The sequence below is a fragment of the Boleophthalmus pectinirostris genome, unplaced genomic scaffold (assembly GCF_026225935.1).
Source record: "Boleophthalmus pectinirostris isolate CB_2022bp ecotype Guang Dong unplaced genomic scaffold, ASM2622593v1 HiC_scaffold_7, whole genome shotgun sequence".
NCBI lineage: Eukaryota > Metazoa > Chordata > Actinopteri > Gobiiformes > Gobiidae > Boleophthalmus > Boleophthalmus pectinirostris.
In genome coordinates, this window is record NW_026571473.1 from 40,307,260 (window position 1) to 40,325,525 (window position 18,266).

General features: G+C 41.4%; 1 protein-coding gene across 2 annotated transcripts; it reads left to right on the forward strand.

The window, feature by feature from the left end:
• The first annotated feature begins 109 nt into the window (after positions 1-109).
• rtca (RNA 3'-terminal phosphate cyclase) lies at positions 110-16,512 on the forward strand. Of its 2 annotated transcripts, none has more exons than XM_055164822.1 (12): positions 110-249; positions 419-519; positions 3,567-3,710; positions 5,341-5,464; positions 7,024-7,082; positions 7,528-7,669; positions 9,894-10,015; positions 10,150-10,208; positions 10,782-10,876; positions 12,601-12,677; positions 12,861-12,888; positions 16,163-16,512. In XM_055164822.1, exons 1-12 carry the CDS (start codon positions 205-207, stop codon positions 16,259-16,261), a joined length of 1,095 nt encoding a protein of 364 aa, XP_055020797.1. In that variant the 5' UTR covers positions 110-204; the 3' UTR covers positions 16,262-16,512. The 2 variants fall into 2 exon arrangements, with proteins under 2 accessions (XP_055020797.1, XP_055020796.1); XM_055164821.1 differs by lacking the exon at positions 12,861-12,888 and adding an exon at positions 14,477-14,504.
• Positions 16,513-18,266: the final 1,754 nt, after the last annotated feature.

The window sequence follows — 18,266 nt, forward strand, 5'->3', positions numbered from 1 at the left end:
AATTGAGCCGATGTCGAGCAGAAGCGTAAATATCGTATTTGTTGTTAAATGTTTATTTATTTTGGACGTGTAGCGGAAGTGCGGGCTTTTATTGTTGCGTTCTGAACTTTCACCGGAAGTAGAACCCCGGCATCACAAACTGTGCCTGAGCTGAATCCAGCAGCTGCTCTCCGAGGTTTATTTAAGAGATTTATTCGTATTAAAATGGACTCCGCGGCGATGGAGATAGACGGCAGTGTCATGGAGGGAGTAAGTACAAATCCGGCGTCAAAAGCGCTTTAAAAAGAGTGAAAATATCAGAGATGCTAACGTGCTAACAGCGGTGTATACAGATGAATGCGGCCGGTTAGCATCGTTAGCTTAGCCCCGCTCCGCGCCGCTGCTTTTCCCTCTTTTACCCGCTTCTGTTTGCTCACAGGGCGGGCAGATTCTGAGAGTCTCCGCGGCCCTCAGCTGCATCACCGGAACACCGATAAAAATCACCAAGATCCGGGCCGGGAGGAGCCAACCCGGGCTGAAGTGAGTGACGAGCCGCAGCGTGCTCATGTTAGCCTATTCATACAAGAGAGCGCACTGCGGACTTCATCTTCACATATTTATGAAACTACTAAACCAATAAACACCAGATTTGAGTCAGATATTCTTCTAACACATAAGTAACGTGGTGCTTAGTTTCAGCTTTGTTGTGGTTATTGTTCTTACGTGAGCGCAGTTGAAATTGAAATCTAAAGTGGAGCATCAGACTTTGTGACCAACTCAGGAAGAACAATGCACAGGCTCATCAGACGGTTCTATTTCCCCGGGACAGTCCCAGGTTTGAGCCCCGTGTCTCCCTGTCCCTGCAGATGTGTAAAACTGGGACAAATCAGTGGGTTTTATATAAAGGAAATGTTCCAGGTGTCTCTATTTTTGACCAATCTGATCCCTGCCAGCAGTAAAGACAAACATAAACTGACATTTGTTTTGGTAAAATACAGAAAAGCTGCTTAAAAGCGACCGAAACACAAAGAAAATGTGACTATACTGACTCACATGTTCATCACCATTTTGATAAGTTTATTCAGATGTTTCCATAAATGATAAATTGCATTATTGTGCAGTAATCAACAGGTACACAAAGACAATTATTTTACATTGTTAATCACAAATATAATCTAAAAAAAATATTAAAAAATCAGTCATTCTGAAAAGGAGTGGGGAGAAGCAACTCTTATCTACCTCCAGCCCCTTTAACGATCCCATTAAAGCAACGATGTGCTTCTGTCTGACTCTTATACTACGTCACATGACTCCAGATACAAAATAAATACAGCATAGGGCTCATTCCACGCCATTTCATCACATTTCCAGAAAATCTAACGCATCATGTTTTTTAAAAGTTTAGAAAAAATTACAAGCTGGTCCCTCACGATCATGTACCAACTCTGTGAAGTTTTTGTCATTTTCGATCAATACTTTTCAAGTTACAGCTCATTTAGTGAGGGGAGTATGTGTCAAATTACAGACCCAAAATCACATAATTTTTTCTCGGCCATTTTCACAGGTCGATATTCCGTGAGTATCACACACAGAGGGCTGAAATTTTGTAGACTTGTGCTCCTCTACTCTGTGTTCAAATAACATTTATTGAAACTTTGGTGTCTCAACTCATTGTCTTTTTATCTGAAGTTAAAAATGGAAAAAAAAAACTTTGCAGTTAAAAATTGTAGAAGCTTCATAAAATACATGTTTGGTACCATATGAAAGGTAAAAAATAATATATTTACATAATATTCTTGATTTGTGCTGTCCATAAGCACCACTATGTAACTGTAATATCATGTGACCCTGAGAGTACGTCATGTTTTATATGATGATCTTTCTTATTGACAAAATGAGTTTAACAATGGCAGTGTCAATCATTATTAAAACTGCAGCTCTTTTGTGGCGGTGGAGGCTCAGACATTTAAATAGTGTCTAGGTTTAGTATTAAAGCTCTTTTATTGGTGGGATCAGCTGGTTGAGGCATAGTTTGGTTAGAAAAAAGAGGGAACTATTTTTATTATTTAAAAAAACTAACTTATTGATTGGTTCAGCAGTGAAACTTTATTATTACTATAGACTAAGGGTTTGGGATCATTAACAAGATGCCGATATGATACATAGGCCACGATACGTGTCTCGATACAGTGAGCTTGCGAGTTGGTACAATATATTTTAAACTGATTTGATACGGTTTAATAAAAATTATAAGCTAAATCATGTGTGTGACATTGAAAGTCTTTGTTAAACCACTTCTTGTGCAAAGTTAATCTGAAACAAACATTTTAATCCTCAAAACAGTGAAAATGTCAAATCTGTCGCATAAACAAGTTTCCTTCGTCTAAACCAGGAGAGTCGAACCCAAATTCACAGAAGCCAAAAATAAAAACTGGGACTAAGTCATGGGTCAAACAAAATATTTACTGTAAATTTCAAACATCTGCATGTTTTCTCTTCGTTTGAGATCTGTAATGTTAAACCTTTTTCTTATTAAATTAAATGTTTTATAATAGTTTTGCTTAAACATTGAATCCAGAACAAACAGAATATAAAATAATAACAACATTTTAAATAAATCATGTCTCTATAGTCGATCTGTTTGCAGCGACAGCTCTAATACAGATTTGATTTGCTCTCATGGGCCAAATGTATTTATATCGCGGCTCAAATTTGGCCCCCGGGCCTGAGTTTGACATGTCTCTTTTAAACAAACAACAAAACTGTAGCTGTAACAAAATAATTTTGTAAAATAAACCAAAAAATACTCTGGGCGATGTATCGATACAGCAGCCCATGATATCGATACAGATTTTTTTAAAAGATGTTTCTGAAACTTTAATATATGAAATTCTTAAAACATTTCAGCAAAGTTTTTAGTGTCTAAACTAGAATCAAAACTAGATCCTTTTTTGTCACAGGTATCGATACTAAAAATAGTTAAATTTTCAGGACAGAGCAGAACTTTTCCTGAATGTGTTTAGAACAAATCTGGAGCTGGATCAGAACGAGAATAAGACACAGACTAGAATACACACATTGACCTGGTTTGGACCTGGTTTGGACCTGGTTTGGACCTGGTTTGGACCTGGTTTGGACCTGGTTTGGACCTGGTTTGGACCTGGTTTAGAGCTGGTTTAGAGCTGGTTTGGTCTTGGTTTAGAACTGGTTTATTCCTGGTTTAGAGTTAGTTTGGACCTGGTTTGGTTTTGGATTAGACCTCATTTGGACCTGGTTTAGACCTGGTTTAGACCTGGTTTAGACCTGGTTTGGACCTGGTTTGGACCTGGTTTGGACCTGGTTTGGACCTGGTTTAGTCCTGGACCACAGAGGGATTACACAGATACACACACATGGGAATAGAAAAGAAAGTTCTACCATTTAATGTGGAAAATCACTGGATATTGTGTAAAAAAAATCCAGTTTGAAATGTCCCTTTTCACATCTGAATAGTTTTTAGGTTTAGTATTAAAGTTTTAGTCTCTTTTCCTCAACCCTCCTCTCTCTCTTTCTTCCTTTCTTTCTCTCTTTCTCTTTCTTGTCCCCAGAGCGCAGCACTTGAGTGGGCTGCAGTTGGTGTCGGAGTTGTGCGGTGGGGCCCTTCAGGGAGCCGCTCTGGGGTCCACAGACATCAGCCTGAGTCCGGGCAGGATCCAGGCTGGGAACTACACGGCGGACACACAAACGGCAGGGTAAACAAACAAACAAACAAACACAAACTCCGGTGTCTATTGGTGTTTTTCAAATCTTACTGTAAAAAAATTATAAAAATAGTAAAAATCTTTCCACTATTGCGACAAAAATAAGCACGATCAATACAGAACCCAGAGATGTTTTTACGATGCCACAACCAAGACATCGTTACGGCTCCATTAAAGGGTCTGAAAACTGGAGCCATGTAAACTAAAAAATAATACTGAGATCAATATTTTGTCCATTTCGGTCACTCGTCGTCAGCCTGTCTAAAAATAAACACACTGAACTAAAAATATCAAAAATAATGCGACAAATGTCAGGGACGTTTAAAGAGACGGATCTGTACACATGTTCTGAAATGTGACTCTTGTTTTTGTTTGTCGGTTCAGATTTGAAGTTTCAGTTTTTTTCTTCTGGACGTGTTTTTAAAATGTGAACTTTGAACAGAATCGTAAAAAAAATCATTAAAAATCTTCATGTTTATCAGGAAAAGTGCCACACAGAGCAGCTTAACTTTTGTTTTCACTTGATTCTTGTTTAACCTTCCATTTGTGTGTGTATGTGTGTGTATATTTGTGTGTGTGTGTTGTGTGTATATTTGTGTGTTGTGTGTGTGTTTGCATGTTTGTGTGTTGTGGTGTGTGTTGTGTGTGTATATTTGTTGTGTGTGTGTGTGTGTTGTGTGCGTGTTTGTGTATGTTGTGTGTGTATATGTGTTGTGTGTGTATGTGTGTGTGTGTGTGTGTGTGTTTGTGTGTGTGTGTGTGTGTTGTGTATGTGTTGTGTGTGTTGTGTTGTGTGTGTGTGTGTGTGTGTTGTGTTGTGTGTATATGTGTTTGCGTGTGTGTGTGTTGTGTTGTGTGTATATTTGTGTGTGTGTGTGTGTTTGTGTGTGTGTTGTGTGTGTGTGTGTTGTGTTGTGTGTATATGTGTTGTGTGTTGTGTGTGTTGTGTATGTGTTGTGTGTGTGTGTGTGTTGTGTGTTGTGTGTGTGTGTGTATGTGTGTGTGTGTGTGTGTGTGTGTGTGTATGTGTTGTGTGTGTGTTGTTGTGTGTATATATGTTGTGTGTGTTGTGTGTATGTGTTTGCGTGTGTGTGTGTATATATGTGTTGTGTGTGTGTGTGTGTGTGTGTGTATATGTGTTGTGTTGTGTGTGTGTGTGTGTGTGTTGTGTGTATATATGTTGTGTGTGTTGTGTATGTGTTGTGTGTGTGTGTGTGTGTGTGTTGTGTATGTGTGTTGTGTGTTGTGTGTGTGTGTGTGTGTGTTGTGTGTGTGTGTGTGTGTGTGTGTTGTGTGTGTGTGTGTGTGTGTGTGTGTGTGTTGTGTGTTGTGTGTGTGTGTGTATGTGTGTGTGTGTGTGTGTGTGTGTTGTGTGTATATGTGTTGTGTGTTTGTATGTGTTTGTTTGCGTGTGTGTGTGTGTTGTGTGTATATGTGTTGTGTTGTGTGTATATGTGTTGTGTGTGTGTTGTGTGTATATGTGTGTGTGTATATGTTGTGTGTGTGTTGTGTGTATGTGTGTGTGTATTGTGTTGTGTGTGTGTGTGTGTGGTGTTGTGTGTGTGTGTGTGTGTGTGTATATGTGTTGTGTGTATATGTGTGTGTGTGTGTGTGTGTACAGGAGTGTGTGTCTGCTGCTGCAGGTGGCTCTGCCTTGTGCTCTGTTCTCTGGAGGAAACACACAGATTTGTCTGAGAGGAGGAACCAACGCTGAGATGGCCCCACAGATCGACTACACCGTCAAGGTCTCATCTGCTCCTCCTGCTCCTCTCCTCCATCTGATCCTCCTGCTCCTCCTCTTCTGCTCCTCCTGCTCCTCTCCTCCATCTGCTCCTCCTGCTCCTCCTCCATCTGCTCCTCCTGCTCCTCTCCTCCATCTGCTCCTCTGCTCCTCTCCTCCATCTGCTCCTCCATCTGCTCCTCCTGCTCTCTCCTCCCTCTCCTCTTCTCCATCTGCTCCATCTGATCCATCTGCTTCATCTGATTCATCTGATTCATCTGACCTTCTCCTCCTCTCCTCCATCTGCTCCTCCTCTTCTGCTCCTCCTGCTCCTCTCCTCCATCTGATCCATCTGCTCCTCCTGCTCCTCCTCTTCTGCTTCATCTGCTCCTCTCCTGCTCCTCCTCTGATCTCCTCCTCTGCTCCTCTCCTCCATCTGATCCATCTGCTCTCCTGCTTCCATCCTCTCCTCTTCTGCTCCTCCTCTTCTGCTCCTCCTCTGATCTCTGATCCCTGCTCTTCTGCTTCCTCTTCTGCCTCCTCCCTCCATCTGCTCCATCTGCTCCTCCCTCTTTCTGCTCATCTCTTCCTCCTCTTCTCTCCTCTGCTCCTCTCCTCCATCTGATCCATCTGCTCCTCCTCTTCTGCTTCATCTGCTCCTCTCCTCCATCTGATCCATCTGATTCATCTGATTCATCTGACCTTCTCCTCCTCTCCTCCATCTGCTCCTCCTCTTCTGCTCCTCTCCTCCATCTGATCCATCTGCTCCTCCTCTCCTCTGCTTCATCTGATCCTCCTCTTCTCCTCCATCTGCTTCATCTTCTCCTCTCCTCCATCTGATCCATCTGCTCCTCCTGCTCCTCTCCTCCATCTGCTTCTCCTCTTCTCCTCCATCTGCTTCTCCTCTTCTCCTCCATCTGCTCCTCCTCTTCTGCTTCATCTGCTCCTCTCCTCCATCTGATCCTCTCCTCTCCTCCGTCTGCTTCATCTGACCTTCTCCTCTGCTCCATCTGCTCCTCCATCTACTCTTCTCCTCCATCTGCTTCATCTGCTCCTCTCCTCCATCTGCTTCATCTGCTCCTCTGACCTTCTCCTCTGCTCCATCTGCTCCTCCTCTGACCCTCTTCTCTTATCCTCTGTTCCTCTGACCTTCTGCTTCATCTGCTCCTCTTCTGCTTCATCTGCTCCTCTACTTCATCTGCTCCTCATCTGCTCCTCCTCTGCTTCATCTGCTCCTCTTCTGCTTCATCTGCTCCTCCTCTGCTCCTCTTCTTCATCATCTGCTCCTCTCCTCTCCTCTGCTCCACCTGAAACTCTCTTCTGCTCCTCCTCTGCTTCATGTGTTTCATCTACTTCACCTGCTCCTCTTCTGCTTCACCTGCTCCTCTGACCTGCTCCTTCGCTGTTCCTCTGACCTTCTCCTCTGCTTCACCTGCTCTTCTCCTGCTTCATCTGACCCTCTTCTCTGCTGCTCCTCTGCTTCATCTGCTCTTCTTCATTTTAATCTGCTCCTCCTGCTCCTCCTCCGACTCTCCTCTTCATCCTCTGCTCCATTTTACAGTTTTCTTTTTTCTCTTCTTTCAGATTTTCAAACCGATCGTAGAAAAGTTTGGCGTTAACTTCAACTGTGACATAAGAATGAGGTGAGAACAAATAATCCCACTACAGGAAAAACATTTGTATTATTTAGTTTCTGTGTCTGTTAAACCTTTCACCTGGATCCAAAGAAGGACACTAGATCAGTCTTATTTAGTTTTTTAAATAATCAAACTATCTGAAAAAAAAATCCAAAAAAGTCAAATTAAAGTCATGATTCTTAAATTGAATCTGTCTTTATTTAAATACACTGTTTCCTCATCCTTTTTAAAGCATAAACAGTATTTTTTTGCATGAGCGCCCCCTGCAGGTTTAGTCTTGTCACACACAGATACAGAATAAACTACTGTAAATATAAACATGAAAGTACAATGTAATGTAACACACTTGTTTTGAATTAATGTTTCAGAATTATTATTACAGTTTTACTCCTTGTGCTCTCCCTGCAGTGTCTCGCTTTCATAATAATACATATTTTTGGTGTATTTTTAGAGGTTTTTACCCTAAAGGCGGGGGTGAGGTGCAGGTCACGGTGAACCCAGTGAAGGAGCTGCTCCCTGTGGTGATGACGGAGAGAGGAAGCATCACCAAGATCTACGGAAGAGCCTACGTCGCCGGGGTGCTGCCTTACAAAGTAAGAGCGCTGAATGCGGAAATACGTGGAGCTCCCTTTCAGAGTAAGAGCACAAACTATACGGTATACAGAGTCCTGCCTTTCAAAGTAAGAGCCTGAAATACAGAAATACATGGTGCTCCCTTCCAAAGTAAAAGCTTCAACTATAACTATACAGAATCCTGCATTTCAAAGTAAGAGCGCAGAGTACATGGTGCTCCCTTTCAAAGTAAGAGCATAAACTATACTGTATAGAGTCCTGCCTTTCAAAATAAGAGCTGAATACAGAGCCTTTCAAGAATCCTGCCTTTCAAGTAAGAGCGCAAAATACACAGTTCTCTCTTTCAAAGTAAGAGCATAAAGTATACATTATACAGAGTCCTTCCTTTCAAAGTAAGAGCCTGAAATACAGAAATGCATGATGCTCCCTTCCAAAGTAAAAGCTTCAACTATACTGTATAGAGTCCTGCCTTTCAAAATAAGAGTGCAGAATATGTGGTTCTCCCTTTCAAAGTAAGAGCATAAACTATATAGTATACAAGGCCCTCCCTTTCAAAGTAAAATAGTCCACTTCTTTATACAGACTGTGGTTCTGCCTTTCAAAGTAAAAGCTCAGGGTGTTCCTAATATTCCCAGCCGTCTCCCATCCAAATACTGACCAGTGTTTTTCTTTTCCCTCCAAGTTTCACTGGATCATTTCGAGGTAAAACTAACTCCCCATTAAAAAAAAAAAAGTAACTTAGTAAACCCAGTAAAACCCTGTTACCGGGCAGAATCTGCTTTTCCTTATGAATCTTTTACTCTGTTTGTGAAATCCTTCAGTCATCCACCTACGACCCACAGCAAAGGAGAAATTTTATTCAGTTCTGAAGAAATAGAATGACATATATATTACCGTATTTTCTGGGCTTTTAGGCGTCACACTGTTGTTTCCTTTAAAGTCCCGCGAGGTTTATATGTGAAAAAGAACATTTAATGACAGTGCGTCTTACAATCCAGAGCGACTAATAGCCCGGAAAATACGATATATATATTATATGTTTGTATTATATATTTGATTAAAAAAAATAGTTTATTTCTCCTTTGCTCTACCTTTATACACTGTACAGTTCTGTTGATACTTTGCACTGACATCACGTTAGGGGTGTTCTACATATGCCTCTGTGGTGGAATGTTCAGCAGTGACCATGGTAACACAGAGCACACTTGCAAACACTGACAAATAAGCTTTAAATATGGTATGAAAACTCAAGAAAAAATACAGAAGTGATTTAAAGATCACATTTTCCTTTTCCTGCGATCAGACTGAGGCTGCGTCCACACGACAAAGCTCCTGATTTTTATTATCTTTTTATGGGCTGAATAAATTCTCGTCCACACACATGTCGGATCAATAAATCTTAATGTCCAGACGACACCGGAGCACTGAGTGAAAACCATGTATGTGGCGCTGTAACAATATTAATATTTAATAATTCAAATCTTATCACCGTTTTTTAAACTTTAAGGTCATTTAGATGATTTTAGATTTATACCACAATTATTGCCATTTTGTTTTGCAAAAGTTAAACATAAGTTTTGTTTTTAGCTTTATAAGATTTGGGTGAGAATTAATAGAATAACTTGGTCTGAAAATCCAACAGTTTATTGATTCGTGTGTCTTTGTTATTGATCAGTGTGTGTGTGTGTGCTGTGTGTTGTTAGTGTTAGTGTTGACAGTGTGTCTCGGTTGTTGGGCGACAGGAGCGACAAATGTCTTTTGGTCCGCGGAGGCTCGTTCGAGGGCTGTGGGCTTCACTGCATCAGAGGAACCTGGAGATGACGGGGTTTGGTTGCTGCGGTTGTGTTTGTCCACACGACAACACAACGCTGGTGTTTCTCCACTCTGGAATCTGTTCTCAAAAAACACGGTTTTCGTCCACCCAAAACGTCAACTCCGTGTGGACGAAAGACCAAAACGAATAAAAACTTCACCGTTTCGACCAAAAAACTTTGTCGTGTGGACAGGCTCTTGGGGTTCTTGGTCCTGTTTTCCTGTTCCGGTTCTTTCTGGTCAGATTGTGTTCAAATGAAGCTCAGATTAAAGTCTAATCTGAGAAACACAACTTCAGACAGACCAGTGCCTCCAGTTAGAATGATGACGTGAGCTGCAGAGTATCAATAGTAAACTGTATCATAATATTACTGGAATAATATGATGTTATAATGTTATTGTTCTAATGTTTTTGTGACGTGTGTGTGACAGTTGGCCAAAGACATGTCGAGCGCCGCCGTCAGAACCATCCGGAAAGAAATCAAAGATCTGTACATCAACATCCAAGCGCTGCAGGAGAAAGAGAAAGCCTACGGCAACGGCAACGGGATCATGTGAGCGAAAACACACACACGAGGGAGGGCATCTGAGCCAATCCACTTTATTTATACTGCACATTTTATGAACACGACAACGTAAAACATAGAATCTCTGGTTTTATTTATTGTTTGTCTGTTTCCTGTTTCAGAATCATCGCCGAGTCGTCGTCAGGTTGTCTTTTTGCAGGTTCAGCTTTGGGGAAAAAAGGTGAGTCCACGTTTGTCCACAAGAGGGCAGCAAAACCTTTTCATTACGTTGTTCTTCCCAACAAAATAGCACCAAGAATCTCACTGTTAACGTCTCTACTTCCTCTCCAAATGTGCATCTGTGGCCGCGTCTCATTTTTTTTTTGCCTCTCGCTTCCTTCTCCTTGATTCCTCTTCTCGATTCTGCACGAAATGAAATCTAAATTCCTCACTGAGACGGTTTTCTCTGGTGTTTGCTCCTGAAGCCTCTTACTCTTTCATTTCGTGGTTTTCTTTGGGACAACATCACCACAAAAAAGCTGAAAAATGGAGGATCGAGGAGACGAAACAAGGAGAAGGAAGCGAGGAAAGAGAAATGAGATGCAGATTTTTTTTTGTGTTTTTTTGCTGAGTAGTGCTATTTTTTTTTTTTTTTTTTTTTTGTTTAGAAAGAGAGAAGTTTGCGTCTTTACATTATTTTTAAATCGGATTCTTCTGTGTGCGGGGTTTTTGTTTAAACCTTCCTGAAGTAAATTTTCCCTCACAAACTGTAGATTTAGTTTGATTGTTTTTGTTTGTTTTGTTTTTTTCGCAGGAGTTTACGCAGATAAAGTCGGGATCGAAGCCGCGGAGATGCTCCTCAGAAACATCAGACACAACGGCTGCGTCGACGAGTTCCTCCAGGACCAGGTTTGAACCACGTCACTACAACGGGACTTTTCTGTTGGGGTCGTCTTGTTTCTATGGAGATGTCGATGCTCTGCCTGGAATGTTCCGCAGTGTGACTTTAAACAGCTCTGCCTTACATTTATTATATTAGAGGTGGTTTTATTACTCAAAAAGACCTAGTTACCTGGTTTGGTCTCCGTGAAGATGGAAATGTTTAATGCCGTAATGTGAAACATTCCAGACCAAGTAACAACATCTCCATGGAGACGGACCCTCAACCGGAAAATGTACACAATGCACCTTTAAGTGTGATTTTTAAAGATAAACCTGGTTTAGAGCAGCGTTACCTCTACTGTAGTACTCACATGTACTGTACTGTAGTGTACTGTACTGTAGTGTACTGTACTGTAGTACTCACATGTACTGTACTGTAGTACTCGTGTACTCATGTACTGTGTACTGTACTGTAACTCACACTGTGTACTGTACTGTAGTACTCACGTGTACTGTACTGTAAGTACTCAGTAACTGTAGTACTCAACTGTGTAACTGTAGTACTCACGTGTACTGTAAGTACTCACGTGTACTGTAGTACTCACGTGTACTGTAGTACTCACGTACTGTACTTCACTGTGTACTGTACTGTAGTACTGTACTGTAGTACTCACGTGTATGTAGTACTGTACTGTACTCACGTGTACTTGTACTGTAGTACTCACAATGTACTGTCTGTACTGTACTCACTTGTACTGTAGTACTGTACTGTACTGTACTGTACGTACTCACATGTACTGTACTGTACTGTAGTACTGTGTAGTACTCACGTGTACTGTACTGTGTACTGTAGTACTCACATGTACTGTACTGTAGTACTCACATGTACATGTGTAGTACTCACATGTACTGTACTGTAGTACTCACGTGTACTGTACTGTAGTACTCACGTGTACTGTACTGTAGTACTCACGTGTACTGTAGTACTCACGTGTACTGTACTGTAGTACTCACGTGTACTGTACTGTAGTACTGTACTGTACTGTACTGTAGTACTCACGTGTACCTGTAGTACTCACGTGTACTGTAGTAGTACTCACGTGTACTGTAGTACTGTAGTACTGTACTGTACTCACGTGTACTGTAACTGTAGTACTCACGTGTACTGTAGTACTGTTGTACTGTACTGTACTGTACTGTACTGTACTGTACTGTACTCACTGTAGTTACTCGTGTACTGTGTACTCACGTGTACTGTGTACTCACGTGTCTGTACTGTACTCTACGTGTACTGTACTGTAGTACTCACATGTACTGTGCTGTAGTACTCACGTGTACTGTGCTGTAGTACTCGTGTCCTGTAACTCACGTGTACTGTAGTACTGTAGTACTCACGTGTACTGTAGTACTCACGTGTACTGTACTGTAGTACTCACGTGTACTGTACTGTACTGTAACTCGCGTGTAGTAGTACTGTAGCTCACGTGTACTGTAGTACTCACTGTGTACTCACGTGTATTGTAGTACTCACGTGTACTGTACGTGTCTCACTCTGTGTCCTGTACTGTAGTACTCACGTGTACTTGTACTGTAGTACTCGTGTACTGTGTACTGTAGTACTGTACTCACGCTGTGTACTGTAACGTACTCGTGTAGTACTGTAGTGTGTACTGTAGTACTCACGTGTACTGTAGTACTCACGTGTACTGTACTGTATAAATAAGTGTTGTGTTTTTCTGTGTGTTTTTTAGTTGATCATCTTCATGGCTTTGGCCAAAGGAAAATCTCGGATCAGAACTGGACCAGTGACTCTGCACACACAGACGGCCATCCACGCATCGCAATATACTACAAATACTACTACTACTACTACTCACTACCTACATCGCAGAACAACTCACACAGGTCAAATACTACTACTACAAATACTACTACTACTACTACTACATCACATCGCAGAACAACTCACACACAGGTCAAATACTACTACAAACTACTACTACTACTACTACATCCACATCGCAGAACAACTCACACAGGTCAAATACTACAAATACTACTACTACTACTACATCCACATCGCAGAACAACTCACACAGGTCAAATACTACTAAACTACTACAAATACTACTACTACTACTACATCACATCGCAGAACAAACTCACACAGGTCAAATACTACTACAAATACTACTACAAATACTACTACTACTACTACTACATCCACATCGCAGAACAACTCACACAGGTCAAATACTACTACAAATACTACAAATACTACTACTACTACTACATCCACATCGCAGAACAACTCACACAGGTCAAATACTACTACAAATACTACAAATACTACTACTACTACATCCACATCGCAGAACAACTCACACAGGTCAAATACTACTACAAATACTACAAATACTACTCCACACATCGCAGAACAACTACACAGGTCAATACTACTACAAAATACTACACTAATACACTACTACTACATCCACATCGCAGAACAACTCACACAGGTCAAATACTACTACAAATACTACAAATACTACTACTACTACTACTACTACATCCACATCGCAGAACAACTCACACAGGTCAAATACTACTACAAATACTACAAATACTACTACTACTACTACATCCACATCGCAGAACAACTCACACAGGTCAAATACTACTACAAATACTACAAATACTACTACTACTACTACATCCACATCGCAGAACAACTCACACAGGTCAAATACTACTACAAATACTACAAATACTACTACTACTACTACATCCACATCGCAGAACAACTCACACAGGTCAAATACTACTACAAATACTACAAATACTACTACTACTACTACTACATCCACATCGCAGAACAACTCACACAGGTCAAATACTACTACAAATACTACAAATACTACTACTACTACTACTACATCCACATCGCAGAACAACTCACACAGGTCAAATACTACTACAAATACTACAAATACTACTACTACTACTACTACATCCACATCGCAGAACAACTCACACAGGTCAAATACTACTACAAATACTACAAACTACTACTACTACTACATCCACATCGCAGAACAACTCACACAGGTCAAATACTACTACTACTACTACAAATACTACTACTACTACTACTACATCCACATCGCAGAACAACTCACACAGGTCAAATACTACTACAACTACTACAAATACTACTACTACTACTACTACTACATCCACATCGCAGAACAACTCACACAGGTCAAATACTACTACAAATACTACAAATACTACTACTACTACTATCCACATCGCAGAACAACTCACACAGGTCAAATACTACTACTAATACTACACAAATACTACTACTACTACAATCCACATCGCAGAACAACTCACACAGGTCAAATACTACTACAAATACTACTACTACTAATACTACTACTACTACTACTACTACATACACTACATTCACATCGCAGAACAACTCACACAGGTCAAATACTACTACAAATACTACAAATACTACTACTACTACTACATCCACATCGCAGAACAACTCACACAGGTCAAATACTACTACAAATACTACAAATACTACTACTACTACTACTACTACTACTACTACATCCACATCGCAGAACAACTCACACAGGTCAAATACTACTACTAAATACTACTACTACTACTACTACATCCACATCGCAGAACAACTCACACAGGTCAAATACTACTACTACTACTACATACTACTACAAATACTACTACTACTACTACATCCACATCGCAGAACAACTCACACAGGTCAAATACTACTACAAATACTACAAATACTACTACTACTACTACATCCACATCGCAGAACAACTCACACAGGTCAAATACTACTACTACAAATACTACTACTACTACTACTACATCCACATCGCAGAACAACTCACACAGGTCAAATACTACTACAAATACTACAACTACTACTACTACTACTACTACTACATCTACACATCACACAGAACTACACTCACAACAGGTCACTACTACACAAAATACTACAAATACTACTACTACTACTACATACCACATCGCAGAACAACTCACACAGGTCAAATACTACTACAAATACTACAAATACTACTACTACTACTACATCCACATCGCAGAACAACTCACACAGGTCAAATACTACTACAAATACTACAAATACTACTACTACTACTACTACATCCACATCGCAGAACAACTCACACAGGTCAAATACTACTACAAATACTACAAATACTACTACTACTACTACTACTACTACTACTACTACAATACTACACTACTACTACTAACATCGCAGAACAACTCACACAGGTCAAATACTACTACAAATACTACAAATACTACTAAACTACTACTACTACACATGCAGAACAACTCTACACTAGTCAAATACTACTACTACTACTACAAATACTACAAATACTACAAATTCTACTACATCCACATTGCAGAATCGCTGACACAGGTGAAGTCGAGTGCTGTCAGTCCATTAATCTCATGAATGTCATAAACTTGTGATTAATCACAGATGAATGGCACATTTTTGTCCCTTGAATCATTATTTTAATCTTAGTCTTTTCCACACAGAAACGTGAAGAGGCTTTGTGTTTTGTTTTTTTTATTATAAATCATAACAATTGTCAGTGAGATTTTGTGTTGGAAGTTCCTCTGTGGGTGAAATGAGCTGTGACCTGAGGAGGTTCTGAAGACTGAAGGACGTCCAGTCTTCTCCAGTTACACAAACTGTTTGTGTCCAACTCTGCTGGACTCACATTAGGACTTTTACATCGTGTTGTGCTCGGACACGTTTGTGTGAGGTTCTGTGGTTCTGCTCACACCTGCGCGGCCGGTGGCATCGTTGCTGTGTGTTTACACTTGGTCATACTCACCGCAGTGCGAACGCGGTCGCAGTGTGTGGATTTAAACTCCTCACATCATGTGACGTCCAACCATGTTAGAAAATTAAAAAATCAACCAGTGGACACAGATTTAACCTGTGATAAGATTTTTTTAAACTCACCACACCAGACCAGACCAGACCAGACCAGACCACACCAGACCAGACCAGACCAGACCACACCAGACCTGACTGCACCTGACCAGACCACACCTGACCACACCTGACCACACCTGACCAGACCAGACCAGACCAGACCACACCAGACTAGACCACTCCAGATTACAGCACACTACTCCACACCAGACCTGACCGCACCACTCCACTCCACTCCACTCTGACTGACTCTGACTCTTGTGTTTCTCCTCCAGGCGAAGTTCAGCATCTCCAAGTGCACTGACGATCTGAGCGGAAACACGTCGTTCCTGATCGAGTGTGAGGGGTCAGGAGCCGTGAACCCTCATCTCTGACCTCTGACCCCCCCCTCCGCCGTAGCCCCTCCCTCACGGACTGTTGTCACGGCTGTAGGTTTGTCTCAGGGTGAAACAGAGCTGCACGCGTCCCCGAGGCTCGTCTGCTTTTCCACGTCCGGATGAAGTTATTTAAAAACAAAAGTCACGTTCTATTTAAAGATGCAATATGTAACTTCTCCTGCACCTGCTGTCTCCGTAGCGATGTCATTTTCCACAGTATGGCATTAAACTCGTCTCTAGCAACTGTTTTTTTCTCGTGTGTGCGTTTTTTTTTTTTTTTTTATTTCTCAAAAGTCGAGTCGAGTTTCTGTGACGTGGTTTTACACTTTAACGGTGTTGAGTGTCACTGTGTCCCTGTGACCTGCTTCTGCTCACAGACAAATACTACAAATACTACTACTACTACTACTACTACTACTACTACTACTACTACTACTACTACTACTACTACTACTACTACAACTATACTACTACTACTACTACTACTACTACTACTACTACTACTACTACTACTACTACTACTACTACTACTACTACTACTACTACTACTACTACTACTACTACTACTACTACTACTACTACTACTACTACTACTACTGCTACTACAAATACTATAAATACTACTACAACTCATACTACTACTAATACAAATACTACAGCTACTGTTGCTACTGCACTTATAAGAAATTTTATTTTATTTTTTTTTTTTTTACAGATATTGATTTTAAAAAAAAAAGTTCCACTGACAGAACAGAAATGAAGCTTTACTTAAAAAAGAAAAATGGGTCCAAACCAGGATTAAACCAGGTCTAAACTTGGTCTAAACCTAGTCCAAACCAGGTCTAAACCAGGTCTTATTAGAGAATTTCTGTGTTTCAGATCACTTTAATCTTTTCTAAAACTAATATCGAAAGTATCGATACTAAAAAAGTCCCATTTTCAAGACAGAGTAGAATCTTTCCTGAATGTGTTTAGAACCATCTGGATCAGAACAAGTATAAGACAGAGACTTAAACCTGGTTTAGTCCTGGAGTATTGAGGGATTAGAAAAAGTTCTACCATTTATTATATAAAATCACAGGAGAGTGCTTGAAGAAAGAGGGTTTTATTATCTTTGTGGTATTAGAATCAGTATCGGGTCTGGTCCTCGGTGTCTCTCGATGGTGCAGAACCTCAGACTGGACCAGACTGAACCAGACTGGACCTGACTGGACCTGTGACGGACACAAAGAGCTCGGCCTTAATGAGAAAATGAAGGAACAAAACACATTAAAAATTAAAGCATCAAACAAAGAACCGGGTCTGAGCCGAGGAGCAGGACTTTCCACTGGACCTGAGGCCGACGGGACCAAACGCACCCGGACCTGAGGCCGACGAGACCAAACGCACCCGGACCTGAGGCCGACGGGACCAAACGCACCCGGACCTGAGGCCGACGGGACCAAACGCACCCGGACCTGAGGCCGACGAGATCAAACGCACCCGGACCTGAGGCCGACGGGACCAAACGCACCCGGACCTGAGGCCGACGGGACCAAACGCACCCGGACCTGAGGCCGACGGGACCAAACGCACCCGGACCTGAGGCCGACGGGACCAAACGCACCCGGACCTGAGGCCGACGGGACCAAACGCACCCGGACCTGAGGCCGACGGGACCAAACGCACCTGGACCTCCATGTCTGGTCAAACTCTCAGACTCCGCCCTCTTCAGTCCTGGGTCTTTGTGTTGATGCTCATCGTAACTTCTCCCTCCACCCGCTGTCTCCATAGCGATGTCATTTTCCACAGTACAGCATTAAACTCATTAAACTGCACAAAGAAACTTTGAAAAAACATCTTTTTAGTGTCATTTTTGTTCGTCCAGTCTGAGTCCACTGAAGGTCCAGACTGTGACGCCACATCACGTCTTTTTTCCAACGTGTTGCAGACGTCAAGTTCTGTCGTTCCCAGGACGTTTAGATGAGGCTGATTCTGTCCAAATGAGGTCGACGTCCACGAC